The sequence below is a fragment of the Cuculus canorus genome, chromosome 3 (genome assembly GCF_017976375.1).
Source record: "Cuculus canorus isolate bCucCan1 chromosome 3, bCucCan1.pri, whole genome shotgun sequence".
In the NCBI taxonomy this organism is placed as follows: domain Eukaryota; kingdom Metazoa; phylum Chordata; class Aves; order Cuculiformes; family Cuculidae; genus Cuculus; species Cuculus canorus.
This window is the reverse complement of record NC_071403.1, coordinates 64,894,911-64,912,452: the sequence shown is the minus strand read 5'-3', so window position 1 is coordinate 64,912,452 and position 17,542 is coordinate 64,894,911. Positions and strand designations below refer to the sequence as shown.

At 34.0% G+C, this 17,542-nt stretch overlaps 1 protein-coding gene across 1 annotated transcript in view; it reads right to left on the bottom strand.

Annotated features, from left to right (window-relative positions):
• Nucleotides 1-17,542, bottom strand: part of FMN2 (formin 2) — a 169,288-nt gene that overhangs the window by 46,692 nt on the left and 105,054 nt on the right. The window contains exons 11-16 of the mRNA XM_054062984.1: nucleotides 13,962-14,053; nucleotides 13,682-13,811; nucleotides 12,608-12,754; nucleotides 10,762-10,821; nucleotides 10,465-10,585; nucleotides 1,303-1,395 (exon numbers count right to left, since the gene is read on the bottom strand). Of these exons, the coding sequence (XP_053918959.1) occupies nucleotides 1,303-1,395; nucleotides 10,465-10,585; nucleotides 10,762-10,821; nucleotides 12,608-12,754; nucleotides 13,682-13,811; nucleotides 13,962-14,053 (643 nt within the window). The remainder of the gene's footprint in view (nucleotides 1-1,302; nucleotides 1,396-10,464; nucleotides 10,586-10,761; nucleotides 10,822-12,607; nucleotides 12,755-13,681; nucleotides 13,812-13,961; nucleotides 14,054-17,542) is intronic.

Sequence of the window (17,542 nt, the reverse complement as noted above, 5' to 3'; positions counted from 1 at the left end):
TATAACACATTTTATAAACTTAATGTAAAACACTTGCTACGTGTTTAATCATGCCACTAATGTAGCATTTCTACATCATGTACATAATCAGAATTCATTTTCAAAGCAGTTCATACCTACTATCACTGGAGACAACATCCTGTTTGCCAAGTTCGGCTAACAGACATTTGTCTTATAAAACATCAGTTCACATTTGATGGTTCAAATAGTGGTTTTGCTCAATTTATTCACTGTAATTTAGAGTCCTATAGCATGGGTCAGTATACACTACAACATATGTATTCTATTTCTTGTTACATTATATAGATAGTCATCTTGGATATCTAACCAAGATAAATGCACATCTGACTGGCCTCTCAAATATAATTCACAATCAGTTAATAATAATTTCTGTATACAAAAGCTCATTAATTCAAGACTAATGCTGATTTAATAGCTCCTTGAATGGGCACTAGAAACTGACTTGTCACGTAACTTACCTGTTCAGGAGATAACAGGCCTGTCTTTTCTTATAAAACACAGTATCAAAGCAGAAGGAGCAGCAAAGTGGTCAAGAAAGTTAAAATTACATTGGTATATTCATCAGGCCATTGTCACCCTGATGTATTGAATTCTAACTTGTATCAAAAAGTGAATTGGTCGATACAGAGTACAGTCTTCCAGAGCTGTATTGAGATGTTTTGATACACTATGAATCAAAAATTAATGTTATCCATACCTCTTAAAGATTCGCAAAAGAAGAGTCTAATAGAGCATTGAAAGCATAGTCTATTCATTTTTAAAGTGTTTTCCTTTTAGTTCTCAGAATGACAGTTCATCATAGATATTTCTAATATATTTTCTCTAGCAGAGTTTTCCACTAATCACATCCAGGTATTTCATATGGATTTGCCTTATATCTGGAAAACCTTTAGCTACTCTCGCTATGCCTACTCCATGTCTTTGGCAAATAGAAAAGTTATCTCCTTGGAAAGAAGTTAATGAAACAGATCCAGCTTCAATAATATTTCAAGGAACAAAATTTGTAGAATCGTTTTGAACTGGAATGTTGCACTTATCAGAAGATCATGCACTCAAGCCAATAGCATTTGTCTTTGCTGTCATGCAAAAGAGAGTGAATCACCTACAGTACAACAGAATCATTTTGTAAATCTTTTAGAACTGTGTGGCATCTGATTAAACTAATCCACATCTTTCTATGATGCCAAAATAAACAGTCCCTTTCCCACAATGTATAAACATTGTTCCCATAACTTTCCTTTGAAATGTCATGAAAAGGTTAAGTGATGTTTCATTATTTACCTTGACTAATGAATTGCTCCATGCTGTCTTTGAAAGGCTGGAGGTGCTCTTCTAGTGATAGCTGATAAACTTTTGCTGCTTCTGTCTCACACGCTGAAATTAAAGTAACAGATTAGGATGACACATCATGCTATGGACCTGCATACTGTAATGAAAGATACATTTCAACTGATACATAGCTAGCGAAACTGCTGGAATACGTGCCTCAAACATATTACTTCAAGTACAAATACTGTAATATATTGACAAACAGTTATGCTTCCAGTCAAATATTTTTGACCAAAATATACAGATAACTCATGGCCAGTGTGTTACTTTAAATGAATGGCAGCAAAAATTAACAAAAGTATTCTATTGTTTTGAAGGAGAAAGACAAAATCAAGGAGCTGAAACATATAGGCTGCGTTGATATCCCTGGCTCCAAGTGAAAGTGCTTGAATCAAAAGAAAGTTCAGATGCAAACCTGCATCTTTAGGCTGTGATAAACTCCCATTATTTGACAGAAATGAATCCTGCTTGAATTTGTCTTGAAATTTCCAGTAAAAGTGCACACATTCAAAAACTGTATTTTCCTTGTTTACTCTCCAGGTTTTTTTTTCAGTGAAACAGGATTATTACTATGTCTTTAAACGTAGAAAGCATTTAAAAAAAGATTTTGAAGCAGCAAAATGTACTGCCATTATTATCTCCTTTATACAGAAAGGATGTCTAGAATTGCATCAATCCAAATATCTGTAGATGAGAACTATAGTCTGATTTTGAAGACTGGAAACAACAGGTAGTCGGCTTACATATATCACCATTATATGCTCCAAAAATTTAATTCGGTAATATCTGAAACAGTCCCAGAAGAGGGGGGGAATAATTTAAAAAATAAATCTGTTATCATCTTGGTTTTACTTCAGCAAGCATGAATTTATAATCTGGTAAATAATACTAGTATCTAGTTTACAGCAAGGAACTAATGATCTATCTGAAAGAGCATGGTAGAGCAATTAAAGATAACACAACAACAAAGATCTGAAGGTCCACTAACTTCAGCAAATGCTTTTCAGCCAACCCACTCAATATCTATACCTACTCATTCAAGACAGAGCATCAAGAAGGTACATATATGTGATGGTAGTCATGTTCTCTTAGCTGTATAATTTGATTGACCTTTACTGAAATACTCACCTGATCTGCTATATCTGGGGCAAATCTTTGGAGAATGATTTAGATCTCATAGAGATTGGTTAATAATTTTTTTCTCATAGTTGTGAATATACCACAGACAATTAGACAAATCAATTTTTAAAATCCACACAGAGAAAAGCAGACTGACTCAAATAATTACTAACTCCACAAATGTAGAGTAAGGCCAGGGTGACAATAACAATTTCAACTATTATTATTATTACTTTTAAAACTTAAAGCAAAATAAAAATGAACAACAGCAGATTTATAGGGAAAAAAATAACAGGAATAAATTTAATTAAATAATTATATTTACTTTAATAATTAAAACCAGGTAACCCTGCTTATGAGGCAATATAAAAAGAACCCAAACAAGAAACAAACCTAAAAATCAGCACAAATATTGTCGTATGCACAACCCTATAATATCTAAACAAGTGTTTGTCAACACTTCTGAAATAGGAAAGGGGATAAAAATGACAATGAGTTTTCTTACAGGTTATGATAGACAAAAACATAGAGAAGCTATGTGCTGTTCTGCAAAGGAAGACATTCTGATGGTGACATATAAATTTCTGTTACTCTTCTCCTATTCAAAAATAAGTGGCAAAGCTGAAGGAAGCTATAGAACCTACCATAACATATAATATCACTGAAATTCCATACTTTTTTCCAGACTAGGGATTACATATTCTTCACAGAAGTACATTATACTCTCTTGAACTAATGTCTGCAACTCATGAAGAATTGTTGATCCCTCAGCTGATTTGGGAGAAGTCTTAAGAAGTACCTTAGGAAGATACATACCCACCAAAAATCTTAGCCTATACTTATGTCAGTAGCCTGAAACAGTCCCTTTTTGATGTTGATAAGGAAATGCAGGGATATATGATCCTTTATCTTCAGCTTGCTATGGAAAAGAAAAACGTGTAATGAAACGCCTGCTCATTAACCATTCAGATACTGGAAGCCCTTCCATGGTTGATTTGTGCATGCATATATGCGAAGTGGAGGAAAGGGAGTGCAGTTAATGATGGCTTTGTTTCTCCAATTCTTGGCATAACTTTTTTTGTTTGTACCCCCACCTCTCCTGTTAAGAGACTAAAATCAGTGATTTTCAGAGGAATGACAGGTCAGGGCAATTTTTGAATTAACTCCTGAATTAGAAACGATGTCCAAGTCATTTAAAATCCAAAAGAACACACTAAAAAAACCATTCCTTTTTCTTGCTTTCTAGAAAGTAAGATATCATATGTAGCATCCAGACTTTAAAAACAGGACAAATTCTGTCACTATTACCATACTAATATCGGTATTATGATGTTTAAACCAACTAGTTCATCAAATGCTTTCTTCACTAAAGAATTAACAGGCATTTAAGCTCTTCCTAAGTTCTCCACAGCACCAAGACCAGAATTATGGTCTCCCTGCACAACCTGTTGCATACAGTAATCATTTATCATGTTCTGTAATTTGTCACCGGAGTATAAAACTCCACTGTTTGAAGAGATATTGTTATATTGTTATTCCTCACTGTAACTGAAGAAATTGCAGTGCTGATCTTATGAAAGGAACACAAAACATCAGGCAGTTACTAGTACTTCTGCCCAAGTGAAGAAACAAGATACTGAATAAATATCAGTTTCAGAAGAGTATCTATTGATAGTAACTTCTAAGAAATGTGGAGGTAAAACACGAAAAAAAGAAAAAAAGTCTGTAAGTATCAACAGTCTTCTATAGCTGATTGGGGTTTTTTTGCCTCAGCTTCATACTCAGACATATTTCTCTCCATGATACAGCTCAGCTATGTATCCCAAATACGAAAGAAATAAGTCGGCACACTTTTTTTATAATGAAAGAATTGAAAGGTATTCAAGGCACCAGAAATGAGATTCATGTAGGCAGTCACAAGCCTGTGCGTGATTTTTCCACAGAAGCAATACAAATGGTTTCTCATGGGAAGACCTAAATTTTAACCAGTTTACTTTTTGCTTGTACACACACAGATCTCTCAAATGTTCCTGATATGCAAATTGAAGTGAATTTGTGTTCAAAACCAGTTTAGAGACAGTGTCCAGTATCTCAAGAATCTCATACCCTATTTCCATGTTAAAATACTTATATTTTTTGTTTAAATTTAGGTTGATACAAAACTGTATACAATTTCACAACAGCCAATATTGATTAAGACATATATGTATTTATGTATACATAAAAGGAAAAGAAGAGGCACAAAACATTCTGTGCTTTATAATAATGTTTTCAAGAACTGATTCTGGTGAATGATCTAAAATGCATCCAGTCTCAGTTTCAAAATCAGTTGCTTTACATTTTTAAAAAGGAAGGAAATGTTTTCAAGATTCAGAATATCTTTATAATGCATGTTTTCCCATTAGTCCTGTTGGATGCAAAATTTGAGCCAGTGGAAGCACGAATCTCTTCTAATCCTAAAATATGCCTTTTTGAACAAAATGTATAAGCAGAAGATCAGTTGCTCCTCAGACTTACCGTATTGTCTTTGGTCAGGATAATAATCTGCAGCATGATTTTTCTTTCAATACCCTCAAAATGGTATTAAAAAAACCAAACCAAATGCAAACCAAATAAACAAACAAAAACATTAAAAAAAAATGCCCTAATAAGAAAGTAAGTAGGACTGTGAATTATTTTGAATAAGTAATTAACATATCCATTAGGATGTTTTGGTTAACCACTTCTGAAACCACATAGTTATCCATAGAAATCCTACAGAATTCAGGTGGATTTTCAAGACTGTAAAATGCTTGAGAAAACAAGTTGCACTGAGATTTGATAGACTATTTGTAAGTCTTTAAGGAAGTTTTGAAGTCGTGTCCTTCATTTTCAGAGGTTCTGAGTACTCAGACTCCCACTGGAGATATGCATGTGTCCTACTTGCTTGAAAACCATATAAGAGCATAACCACTGTTTTCACAAGTTCCTCAGTGCTTTCTGGGTTCCTTGCAGCTGCAATCTGTGACTTTAAAAGAAAGCTTAGACTTTACCAAAAGGAAATAATACTGGCCTCAGCAAATTCTCATGGACATGTACAAAAAGAGCTCTTAATTTTCTTTTATTTATTTTTTTTTGAATTGTAAAGACTTACACTAAGAACTGCTGAGTCTTCAAGGGCTTCCATAGACAGCTCCTTGTTTGGAGTTTTAAGGACAGTAAAATATGATTCACAGATTGACTGAAAGCCTGGCTTTACTTTACATCTGGTTTAGGTTTAGGAGTCTGCATGCTGCATAGCTGCAGCAATTAACCCTTTCAATGACAGCTGAACAAACAGTTAGAATTTGTGGATGCACAGCTGCTAAAGGGGTAGTCAAAATCAAATATATAATTTGGTTAAAACAACAGCTGTTTCTGTAATGGTAGACTGTACAGATTACTGTAGGACTGACCAAAATTGCTAATGTTGATATATTACTTTGTTAATAATTGCCTTGAGAGATTTTGTGTTTTATTACAAAAGACTGGAGGCATCTTTTCATCAGACTATGGATCTAAGGGCCTTTAGAAAACCAGAGGATCTCTCTCTTAATTTTGAAAAATATTCATTCCTATTCACATCAAAACCATTGACAGAGAATAACAGAAAGACAGACACTTCAAAGTACCTTAAAGCAAATTCTCCAAGAACACAACTTATTCTGTTTCAGTGTTCTCTCCTCTAGCAGAAAAAAATAGGCAACGTGTATTATTCCAAGTTACTGTGGGGGTTTTCTTGGAACGTACTTTTTAAAATACAAAGTGTTCTGCAAATGCTTAACACTTTATAAATATTTTTTGTCACATTTATTCCAAATCAGAGAGATGTGCTGAGCTACACAGCCTAGCTTCTTATCAACGGAGACATTTCAATGAGTTGTAAGCACTCACAGTAGGAAAACAAAGCAGCACCATAAAAATAATACTTAATCATGATAGTCATTACGTGTAATCACTTTTCAATCGAACATATTAAATATGACAATATTATGACATATAAACAAGTACTGACTTCAACTGAATTTTTATAGCAGTCTGCATTGTATGGTATTATTCATCTCTCCAAAATTCTACTAGTCAGATTTGTTTCTAATTCCCTTTTAGCTGACTTTCAGTGAAAATTTTGCAGTAAGTGACAACTGATGAATTATTTTTTGATTAACAAGAACAAACTTTCTATTGTAAAGCTAAAATGTTAATGTGTAGCCAAAGAACAGCTTCTAAACAGTTTTAGCTTGCCATAAGTGCTTCATAAATACTGTAAGTCTCACCACCATTTTAACATCATAGTCTTAAACTAAACACATCTTGAAGAATTTCATTGGCCACAAATCCAACACTTTCCTAAACCACAATTGTACCTCCAGACAGTATCACAGCAGAGAGGATTAAAATATTAACTGATTCAATACACATTTTCCTCATCTTTGTGCCCCACATCTAGCATTCTGAAATGTCTAGAAAAATATACAGATAATACTAGAAATACAACACAGGTCCTAATCAGTGAGTCACACACTGCTCTTGTGACCCTGGATGCCCAATTTTCTTTACATGGTGAGTTGATTTAAGTCATGTGGCAAGTGCTAAAGTTTCTTCTGTGGAATGACATATGAACAGAAGTCATTGCTTGGCATGACTGCATCAAGGAACGTTGCTGACAGCCAGGAGAGATCAAAAGCAGATCAAGTTGCTTAACAAACTATATGTCACTGAAGTCAAAAAGGCTAAAGTGGAAATCCTGGAGAGCTGTGAAATCTGGGAGCAACAGATGGAGCCAAACTCACTTCGTTTGTTAGTAAAAAGATCTACCTGTTCTTTGGTCTTACTAAAAAAAAAAACAACCCAAAAACTAGTCCATAAACTGTATCCTGGGGTATAATATTATTTTAAAAAACAAAACCCAAAGTGAACAATTTGCAAGTTCAATATTACATGGTTAGTGTAGCTTCCACCATAATCTTAGGGGAGATTTTTTTTCCCAATTTTTAAAATTGGAAAAATTGTAATTTTCTGTCTTATTAATCTTGGAACAGGCACACAGAATACTTTCTTAAAGTCTTCTGGACTTATACTTTTTATCTGAAAAAAGACTTTCTTTTCTAACATTTACAGATTTCTAGGCATACAACGCATAAAAAATTCAAAATGGACAAGAGCCAAATCAGTCAAAGGGAAACAAAGCACACAAATTTGAACATCAAGAGTTCTTATTCTTTTAAAGCAATCAGCATAACCACTCCTTTAATACAAACGTAAGCCCAAACTCAGAGCTGTGAAAGAGCATGACTATGAAATCGTTATATAGAACCATAAAAATTATTTATACTCAGTTGAGTCTGTGTGTGCTACTGATGTATTTTTCCATTTAAATACAGCATTGGTAGAACAAACTGCTATCATTATGGTTACAAAACCTTATTATTTTATAATAACCTTCCTCTACTTTGCATTTCTATTGTTGTTTTTAAGCATCACCATAATTTCATGAAAAGATCATTTTGGGTTGAAGTTTGGATTTAAGATCAGTAATGATCATGAAAAGTTTCTTAAGATAGAAATAAAATATCTTCAGAAGCTTTTGTAGCTGGGTGAATGAATAGCCTCTTCCTGCATTGTACTAAGTATGATCTCACTGTGCATGGTTTGCATAGTATTTCATATTACCACGGGCAGAATACTTTTAAACTGGTGATACTGCCTGCACCAATGTTATGGGCAATTTTCAGGTTTTGAGTGATGAAGAACAAAACAAACACACAGCTCACACTCAATAATGGCAAAATCCTCTCATGAAATCTCATATCTAATTACTGATGAAAAAAGGTCCAGGGTTACAGTCTGCATCTCACTATAAAACTGGAATGCATTCCGTCTATTTCTATGGCTTTAAAGTTCATGATAATCAATATTTCCTAGGAATATCCAATACTCATTTACATTCACTGACTTCACAAGGAGAGGACCATATTTAGGATTTTGTCAGAAGTTGCTCAGCATCTTACTGCCTTGCTCTGCCTCGATCATTTAATGAGGCACTTGCTAGCTAAAGTAACTCATAAGGTTGTAGATGCGCATTAGAAAATCTGGTACTTAAACTAAATGCAGAGGAAAATGACTTTGAAGTAATTTTATCCACTCAGTTAAAACTTGCACTCTGTTTTAAAAAGACTGCAATAAACTTGACTATTCTGTCTCATTGAAAGCATTACAACAATTAAGCTATTGGAATAGTCAGAATTTTTCATGAATGCTCTTGCACTCATAAGATCTTTGAACACAAATTATTTAGAATTTAGGATGACAACTATCTTTGCAAAAGAGAGCCAATGCAAAGCATTTTGCATAAATTAGAGATAATAATACAGTCAAGAACGAGATTAGAGACTAATATTAAAATTGTCACTTCATATCTAGAAAAGGATGGAGTAGGTGGCTGGTGCTATCCCCCCTTTGTACCAAAGGAAATGGAGAAGAGTGATGGTGTCTGTTTCATTAACTACAGAACAGACTAACAACAGAGACTCCAGCCTAAGGGTTAGACTGGAAGCACAGGAAGAATTCAATTGCTGTCTGATGGCAAAGCAAAGCGTGTAATTTCCATTTTTACAGAACTCTGCTCTGATCACTGTGCACTGCAGATTTATTCCATAGGAAATTAATGCTTGTGTGCAGATTTCAACCTCAATCTAAAAATATTTCACATTTGGTCGATATAAACACTGTTTTGGGGAACTTGCAGAGGATAATGTCTGACCTCATGGACATTTGTAGGCATGAACCTGAATTCAAGTAACTTTTTTTTCAGTCAAACCTAAGCATATTTCTTCTCTTTGTGCAAGCCTGGAGATCAGCCTTCAGATAATATGAAAGTTGCAAGAAGTACTAAAATACATTTTCACGGCTGAACTGTGGGATTGTTGCCCCTATATTGTTTAGAGCAGTGAATGGATGGTCTTGCAGTTTGTGCCTCAGTATCAAGCTAAGTGACCTTGATGCAACTTTAAATATCTCCAATTGTTTAAAAAAAAAATTGAAACTTCCAAACAGAAAGCTTGATAAAGGCAAGATCAAATATCATTTGGTAACTGTGTTATGTTTTTCTTTTCATAGAGAACCTCCCATCCTAGGCTGTTCAAGGACTAACAGTTTACCAAACCATTCATCGGTCTCCAGGTGCATAGCATTCAAAACCAGCAAGGTAACAGAAGTACTAAAATTCTTTCACTTCTTTATTTGAATTCTTGTCTCCAAGATTCAGTGTAATGGTACATACCTGGCCAGCCTACCAGTGACTTCTAGCAAAAATATTGAAGATTGTGGATATTAGCTATCATCTGTGAAAACACTACTCTTGCTCATCTTCAACTTAGTGCTTAGTTCCCAAAGTTATTAAGAAATTTATTATATGTGATAAATGTTCTTTCTTGAAGTCTAGCAAACACACCTTATTTTAAGCTTTTTGAGTTCATTTAAAGAAATGGTTCCACAAGCATGAGGGAAAAAACCTTCCTCTGTGTATTATATTTTAGTAAAGTCAGGTTATTTCAGCTGTTTTTAACAACATGCCAAATAAAGTATTTTATCTGCTTGATAGCAGTTGGAACTGATTATCAATCTTTTTTGTCATGTACATGGTCCAATACTTTGCAATTCTTTTTGTGATGAAATACTTGCTGAAATCAGTTTGAAAAAAAAAGATCCATGATATTTTTTTTTTGTTTTAAAGCAAAAGATTTAACCTAACTGGTTTGATGCTGTTTATTTTAATAACCTGGAAAGGGTTATCAACAGAAAATAACGAACTATTGTTTAAACAGTCATGAAAAAGCAAATAAAGAAAAAAAATAGTAATTGAGGAGTCAAAAATACACAACTAGTTTATGCTATCATCTAATTTCTCAAAATAATACCAAAAATAAGAGCAAGATATGTTGGTAACATATAGTTAGCACCTAATCTAGGGCTCAGTACCTCGCAAATCTTTCTTCATTTTGCGGAGATCTTTTTGAAAGTCTTCAAACTTCAGTTGCGAAGCCTGGAAGAGATCTTGTGGGTCTGGAAGAGGGAAGATGCACTGTTCTTTTCCAGCATCCTGACAAAAACACAAATGAATGGTTACACAGTGCTTACTGGTTTTTTATGTACTGAAATATAACACTGAAAGCACAGAGAATATTCTTCATCTCTTCATCTTAGCCAGTAGAAGAGTAAATTAACATTGATTTTTTTAAACTTGATTTTAAAAGACCAAAATAAATTCTCACTCACCTCATCAAAATTACGCAAATAGTATGAGACAATGTAAGACAGAAGACTTCTGCTGTTGTCCTGTATAGGAGAGAATAAGGTTTGCTGTGTTACTGAAACTCATTGAAAAAAACCCAACAAATTCAGAAACGATAATTCAAGTAAATAAAGTATTTAGTGTCAAATACAGAAAATACTTTGGTGATTTGGTGTCTCCAGTAAAAACAAATCACCCTGAAATACCATTTCAAGAAAATAATAGAAAAATGTGTTATAACACTTGTGTAGGCCACTCCCGATATTTTTAAATTTACCTGATTGTAAACTGAACCCTTACATTCTGAAATTTCCCAAGAAGAAAAAGAGAAGTTGTTACTCAGTTGATGTCTGCAACTTGTTTGGCACCATTCAGATCTTTTTATTAATCTAAAACTGAAGCAAAGTTAAATTAAACAAGAAGTTATTTTCCTAAATTAAATTGCGGCACTTTTGGAGATCCTTGGGTGAATTTTCTCATTATTTCCCATCTATAATCTCCATAATGAAACTTCAGCAGAAAATCTTCGATTTGAAGTCGATTTTTGACAATATTGTGTTTTCAGATAGTTTTATAAAACTATATTGTAAGAATTTTCATGACTGGTAAATAAACTGAAGATCTACAGGGTTAATGGTTGTGGTATTTCCAGCAAATTACATACTAAACATATGTCACCAAATCAAATTTAGTGTCCCTGAATGTCCTACTGAGCCATACTCAAAAACTCGTGATGTATCTAGAGGCTACCAGAAGGTTAATCTCAAGCAAGCAGTCTTAAACACATTGCACCAAGGCTTCATTCACATGATCACTCCCTTGACTAATCAAGGAAACAAGCATGCTAGAATGCAGTTCTTCCACGTCTTTAAAGGCAAATGGCTGACGTGGTCTCTCACCTTCGGGTAATATGTTTAGTGAGTGACCAAGCAGGAAAACAAATTAGTTTTTTGCTCACTTTCAGAATACCACATCTTCGCAAAGACTCACTAGATAGATGTATAGGCTAATTTGAAATTTCAACAATTATTGCTATGACCTTTCTCATACCACTGCCTACATTCAGAAAAGTCTTTTCATCATAGCCATAGAGACTCAAAGATTATTTTTTCCCTGTAAACAGAAGCAGATATTTGAGTATAAGCCCAATCAGAATAACTAATGCCAAAAAAACTGCGACTAACACACAATCTTCAGTTTAGCACTGTGCAAGAAATAAGACTAATCATTCCCCTTACTGAGATGACTACACCAGACAAAACTTGAATCAACAAGTACTTGCTGTGTTTATTCTTTACTCAAGTGAGTCTGTGGTCCATTATGAAATGTATGCTTTGTACTCATGATGTATATAAAGGATGAATTTGGGGTTATCAAATACTCAGGGTGCCTATTCAAGCATCGTCACGTGACTGGTTTTTTTTTTTTTACTCGCAAATAAGTTGAACCAGCATTGAATCATGATCAACTTCTCTTTTACAACTGCTTCCACTTCTGTAACAAACCTTTTAAGTCTAAGGATCGTGGTATTGCTTTCAATTACAAGAAAAGTTAAAACTATGCAGTGTACCAAAAAATCTAATACATATCACACTAAGAACTAAGACATAATTTAACAGAATTTTTTTTTGTACAGCAATGAAAAGAGACTGTTCATCTTCATATCACTAAAACACATCTAACTCTGGAAGTGTGATCTGCTAAGTACAGTAACAAAAGAATTTTGACATACCTTCATGTATTTCATACCATTTACACAGAAATGGAGACAAAGTAATTTTCTGAGAATTTAACATTCTCAGGCCTAAACGAAGTCTAGAATCAACTTACACTGCTCTTGACATCTTTAAGTTTTGGCAGGATATCTAGTCCAAACCCATCTGCCTGTCCTCGTGTCCTGTTTCCACCATTCATGTAATTTCCAAAGGCAAGAACCAGACCAAGGACCTGCATAACTCCTGACCCATTTTTCAGTGTCTACAAAACAAAGAGAAACAATTGTCTGTTCAAACTTTTGCTGTTAACAGTATTACTGACAAACTCCTCTTGATACTGTGTTTAGAAATAAGCTTATACAAACGCTCAAATACAAGGAATTAGCAACCTTCTACTGCAACAGACAGAAGAAGAAAAAAATCAATATGTAATTTATTGTGAATTGAGAATCTCCAAAATAGATATTCATTAAAAAAAAAAAAAAAGGAAATCTATACAATATTTTCACGGATGACTGGTTGAGAAAAACAAAATAATAATTCCTTAACCGATGTTGATGTAGTTAAAGTTATAATTAATTTAGGGGAGAATTCTGCAATGAGTTCATAAAACAACCACATGGAACAATTAAAACATTTAATCAATCAAATAAAATATCTATTAAGTGGTACAAGATTAAATAAAAATTTCAAATAGATTTCAGTTATGAAAATACTGATGAAACATATATTTTAAGGCCATATATTTGTTTTGCATGGGACCACAAAATTCCAATAATTTCGTCTAGGTAGAGACAACATTGCTATCTCTAACTGATTTTAGATATCAGTTTTTATTCAGTTACATACTTCCAAAATCCCAGCAAACACAAGGTGGACTGAAGCGGCATTCATTGGGAAGGTATGAAATGGTCCCTATGAAGATGAACAGTTTGCTTTAACTAAAGGAGAAGGTACACTATTTTCCAGAAACTGATTCACAGTGACAGCAAAAATATGATATGGTTCAGTACTAAGCTGATCTTAAAATCCACTTTGATGTTGAAGTTCAATCATAAAACGTTCTATTCTGCTATCTTTCAGATTTAATAAGTACTTAAAGTAAATAAAGAGAAAACTTTTGAAGTAAGAGTACAACTTAACAAGATGAAAAATCAGAAATTTAGGTCTTTCACGCAGTATAACGTACCTCACACAGTTTCTGTAACAATTCAAGTTTGCGACGGATTGAACAAATGCTTTCTGAAAATGTAGATTGGAACAGGATGCAAAATACACGTTCTGAAAAGTTGGGAATTAGTGAGAGTTCATAGAGGAACCTGTAAGAGTGATTGCAGAAAATTATATGGGTCACTGTCAGTAGGTACAGTATTTTTTAATTATTATTTTATAACATCTATAGATAGTTTACTATAGCAGGGGAGTTTTCTGAAGGGAACAAAACTGTTCTTTCATAAATACTTTCTTACTGTTCTGGTTTATCCAAAGACTTGGCGTTTTCTTTTTCCTTGGATGCCTTGCTATGCTTTTCTATTTTTTCCAATTCATCTGTTTGTGCTCTCTAGAATAAAAGACACAAAAGTAATTAAAAAGTGTTAATTGATAAACTAATCACAGAATGTAGATAAAGATGTCCTTGTAACAAATAACGTTCATAGATTTTCCCTTTCCTTCTAGCATCTGCTCATGGTAAAGCCACTTAGTCCATAGAGTTGTTTTAAGTATACGTATATCTGATGGAAAACAGAACAACTTTCAAATAATATTATTGACTAGTAGTAATCCATGAAAGATTTATTCATTCAAATGTGCACTGAGACAATAATCTTCACTACCACTCCCTCTTCTTTGACTGTTTTACAAAGTCTTTGGAACAAAGAACTCTCCTCTTGAGTTGTATTTTTCTTTCCAATTCTATCAGGTAGCATTCGAATGTGACCTGATCTTTAAATATACAGTGAAATAATGTCCTTTTTTTTAAAAAATACATGAAAATATGGTTATAATGTTTACTGCAATTTAAATTTTATTTGGTATTTGGAAAAAAAACCCTATGAAACAAAAAAAAAAGTTGATTTATAATGGACCTCTCATACATACCGTAATACATGTGAAGTATCACACACTTTGGAGTAAAATAATTTTCATTTTTATCTTAATAAGCCAAAACAATTACATGTAAATTGCCTAGTTTCTTGGACAACCCTGTAGAACATAGTGCAGTCTTTCCTTCAGTGTTCCAATAAAAAGAAACAGAGCCTCACTTCTTTCTGTGCTCCGTGCTACATGGAAATTATTTTTTCCAGCTGCAGTACTGGAAAATGGAATGGCATATGAAGGACTAAAAGTGGATTGGAAATTTCTCCTTCTGACCCTTCTTTTGACATCCATAGTGGTTTTCTAAATAGGTTTAAAACATGAATCTGTGCAAGAGTGAAAAAAGTGGTAAATTTATCTACCTTTAATAAAACACTACACACATTATTTTACTTACTCCACCACAGAACTTGAAGACAACAGTGGAAACTTAAATTCTAACTACTTTAATAATGCCAAAGAAAAAGATAGGTCGCATGTGCACATTTTTTTTCACAATTAGCAGAAGTATGGAACTATCTCAAATCATACTGTCACAGCTCCCTCAGCAATTTGAAACTAGAAAGTCATGTTTAGACAGTTCTGAGGTTGAACGTATTTTCATGTGAAAAGGGAGAAAATATTGATACAAATATCAATAAATACATATTCATATAAATAAAAATAACAATAAACTTTGTTCTTGACACTAACAAATTACAACAGTGGTAGTATCTGTATCACAGATTAATAGAATAGTTGAGATTTGAAGGGACTCTGGAGATCATCTAATGAAATCTTTTGGCAAACGCAGAAGCAGCTAAAGCAAGTTGCTCAGTATCATGTCCAGCTAGGTTTTGAATACCTTCAAGGATGGAGACCCCATGCCCTCTCTAAGCAGCCTGTTCCAGTGTTTGGACACCCTTGCGGGGGAAAAAAAAAAAAAAAAAAAAAAAAAAAGCTTCTATTTTTAAATGTAATTTCCAGTATATTAATTTCAAGAGGCCCACTACCTCGTCTTTATACTGGACATCTCTGAGTCTAGCTCCCCAGTCAGGTATTTCTACATACTGATAAGATCCCTCAAAGCTCTCTCTTCCCCAGGTTAAATAATCCCAGCTCTCTCAGTCTCTCCTTGTATGATACATTCCCCAAGCCTTTAATCATCATTGTGGTCCTTCACTAGACTCACTCCAGCATGTCCATGTCTCTTCCACTGGGAAAGCCAGAACTGGACACAGCACCCTAGACGTGGCCTCACTAGTGCTCAGAAGAGGAAAATAATCAATTCTCTCGACTTGCTTGATCCTTCCTTAATCCTTTTCAAAACACTTATTTTCACACTATAGTGAATACACAAGCAGGCTTATCTTATTTCCAACAGTGCTATCTAGCTACAGCCTCAAATGCTACAAGCTACCTGTTTTCAAAGTAAACGCTTACTGGCAAGTTTACATTTGCATTTCTCATCTCAATCAATATGGCCTAAACACATAAAACAAATTGACAACTCCACTGAATTTTACCCACCTTCTCCCCTTCAAATCATAGTTCCCACCTGAAATAATTTCTATTAGGGGGTTTGTAAAAGTACATAGTAGTAACTGTTCCACAAGTACTTTTAACTGTTAAGACTGTCTTATTAAAACCATCTAGATCTGAATACACAGCTGATTATCAACACATATTTAAATAACTTTTTATAAAGCAAACTATACAACCACAGGCAAGAACTATGTAAGAACTATGTGACTGTAAACTATAGTAACAAAGTAACGAAGTCCTTCTCACTAGATCCAATGCCACTTAATACTATTAAATAAACTATTGAGGACTTGAGTTTTTGGTGGGGTGTGGGTTTCTTTGTTTATAAAAAGTTATTAAGATGTATACAGTAACTTTGTGGATTAACAAGACTTTAATTCCTCAGTAAATAGGAATTGACCCCCCAGGACTGTGGCTTTTGAAATTAGGGTGTGTTTAGGTTTGGAGACTGCCCAAATTTCATTCACATTTAAGAAGAGAAAGCATCATGCCAGACGTATGCAATCAGGAAAAAAATGATTACATTCGGAGAGAAGACTAAAACAAATGCTCCCATATGTTCCGCGGAGATCAAATAGAAAAGCAGAAAAATGGTACAGTGGTATTTAAATATCAAGCAAAAAATGCCAGTCCAATAAATAAACCCTAAGAACTAAAATAGTAGCCAAATGAGGCAAAGTTATCCCCACTTACAACACAGGATGAGGCTGAGAAATAAGGGAGGAGCAAGCAAATACCCAAGCAAATACAGTGATAAAATTGGGCTGATCTGTCTTCTATTCAAACCAAAGAAATACATTATAGTAATTCCAACTTTTTCCTGCATTGCTCAAGTTTAACGTGGTATTTCCCTCAATCAGGACCGTATTTCCTACACATTTTCTGTAATTAGTGAAGGCACTGACAAAAGGAACACAATTGTACTTGGTCAATTCAATGAACTGCGAATTTGCAGGTAATCCATGATACTGGAAATCTAAAGTATATTAGAGACGACATCAGTACATTAGCCACACAGGACCACTATTTTTTATAACCAAAATAAAAAAGTCTTATGCAATATAACAGAAAGAAGTATGCCAAAAGCTGACCATGAGGACAGTATTGATTTCGTACTTCCCCTAACACGGTCTTCTCACGATCAGGGATATACAAAGATAAGCAGAATATATAAGTAATATAAAGAATTACTTCAATTTCTTTGCATGCTAATGAATGTATGGAATGGCATATAGCTGTGCTATGTAAGGGAGCAGATTAAAAAATAATGCAAAATAAAAACAACACAAGCCAAAACAGAAATTCTGTGACATAAGGATGATGAGTCTTTAAAATAGAAAGATTCAGAGGTAGGTAGAATAGGTTTCCCATTTGACCATTATTTACCTGAGCAATATTGAGTAAATTAATTCTTCAGGTATGAAACAAG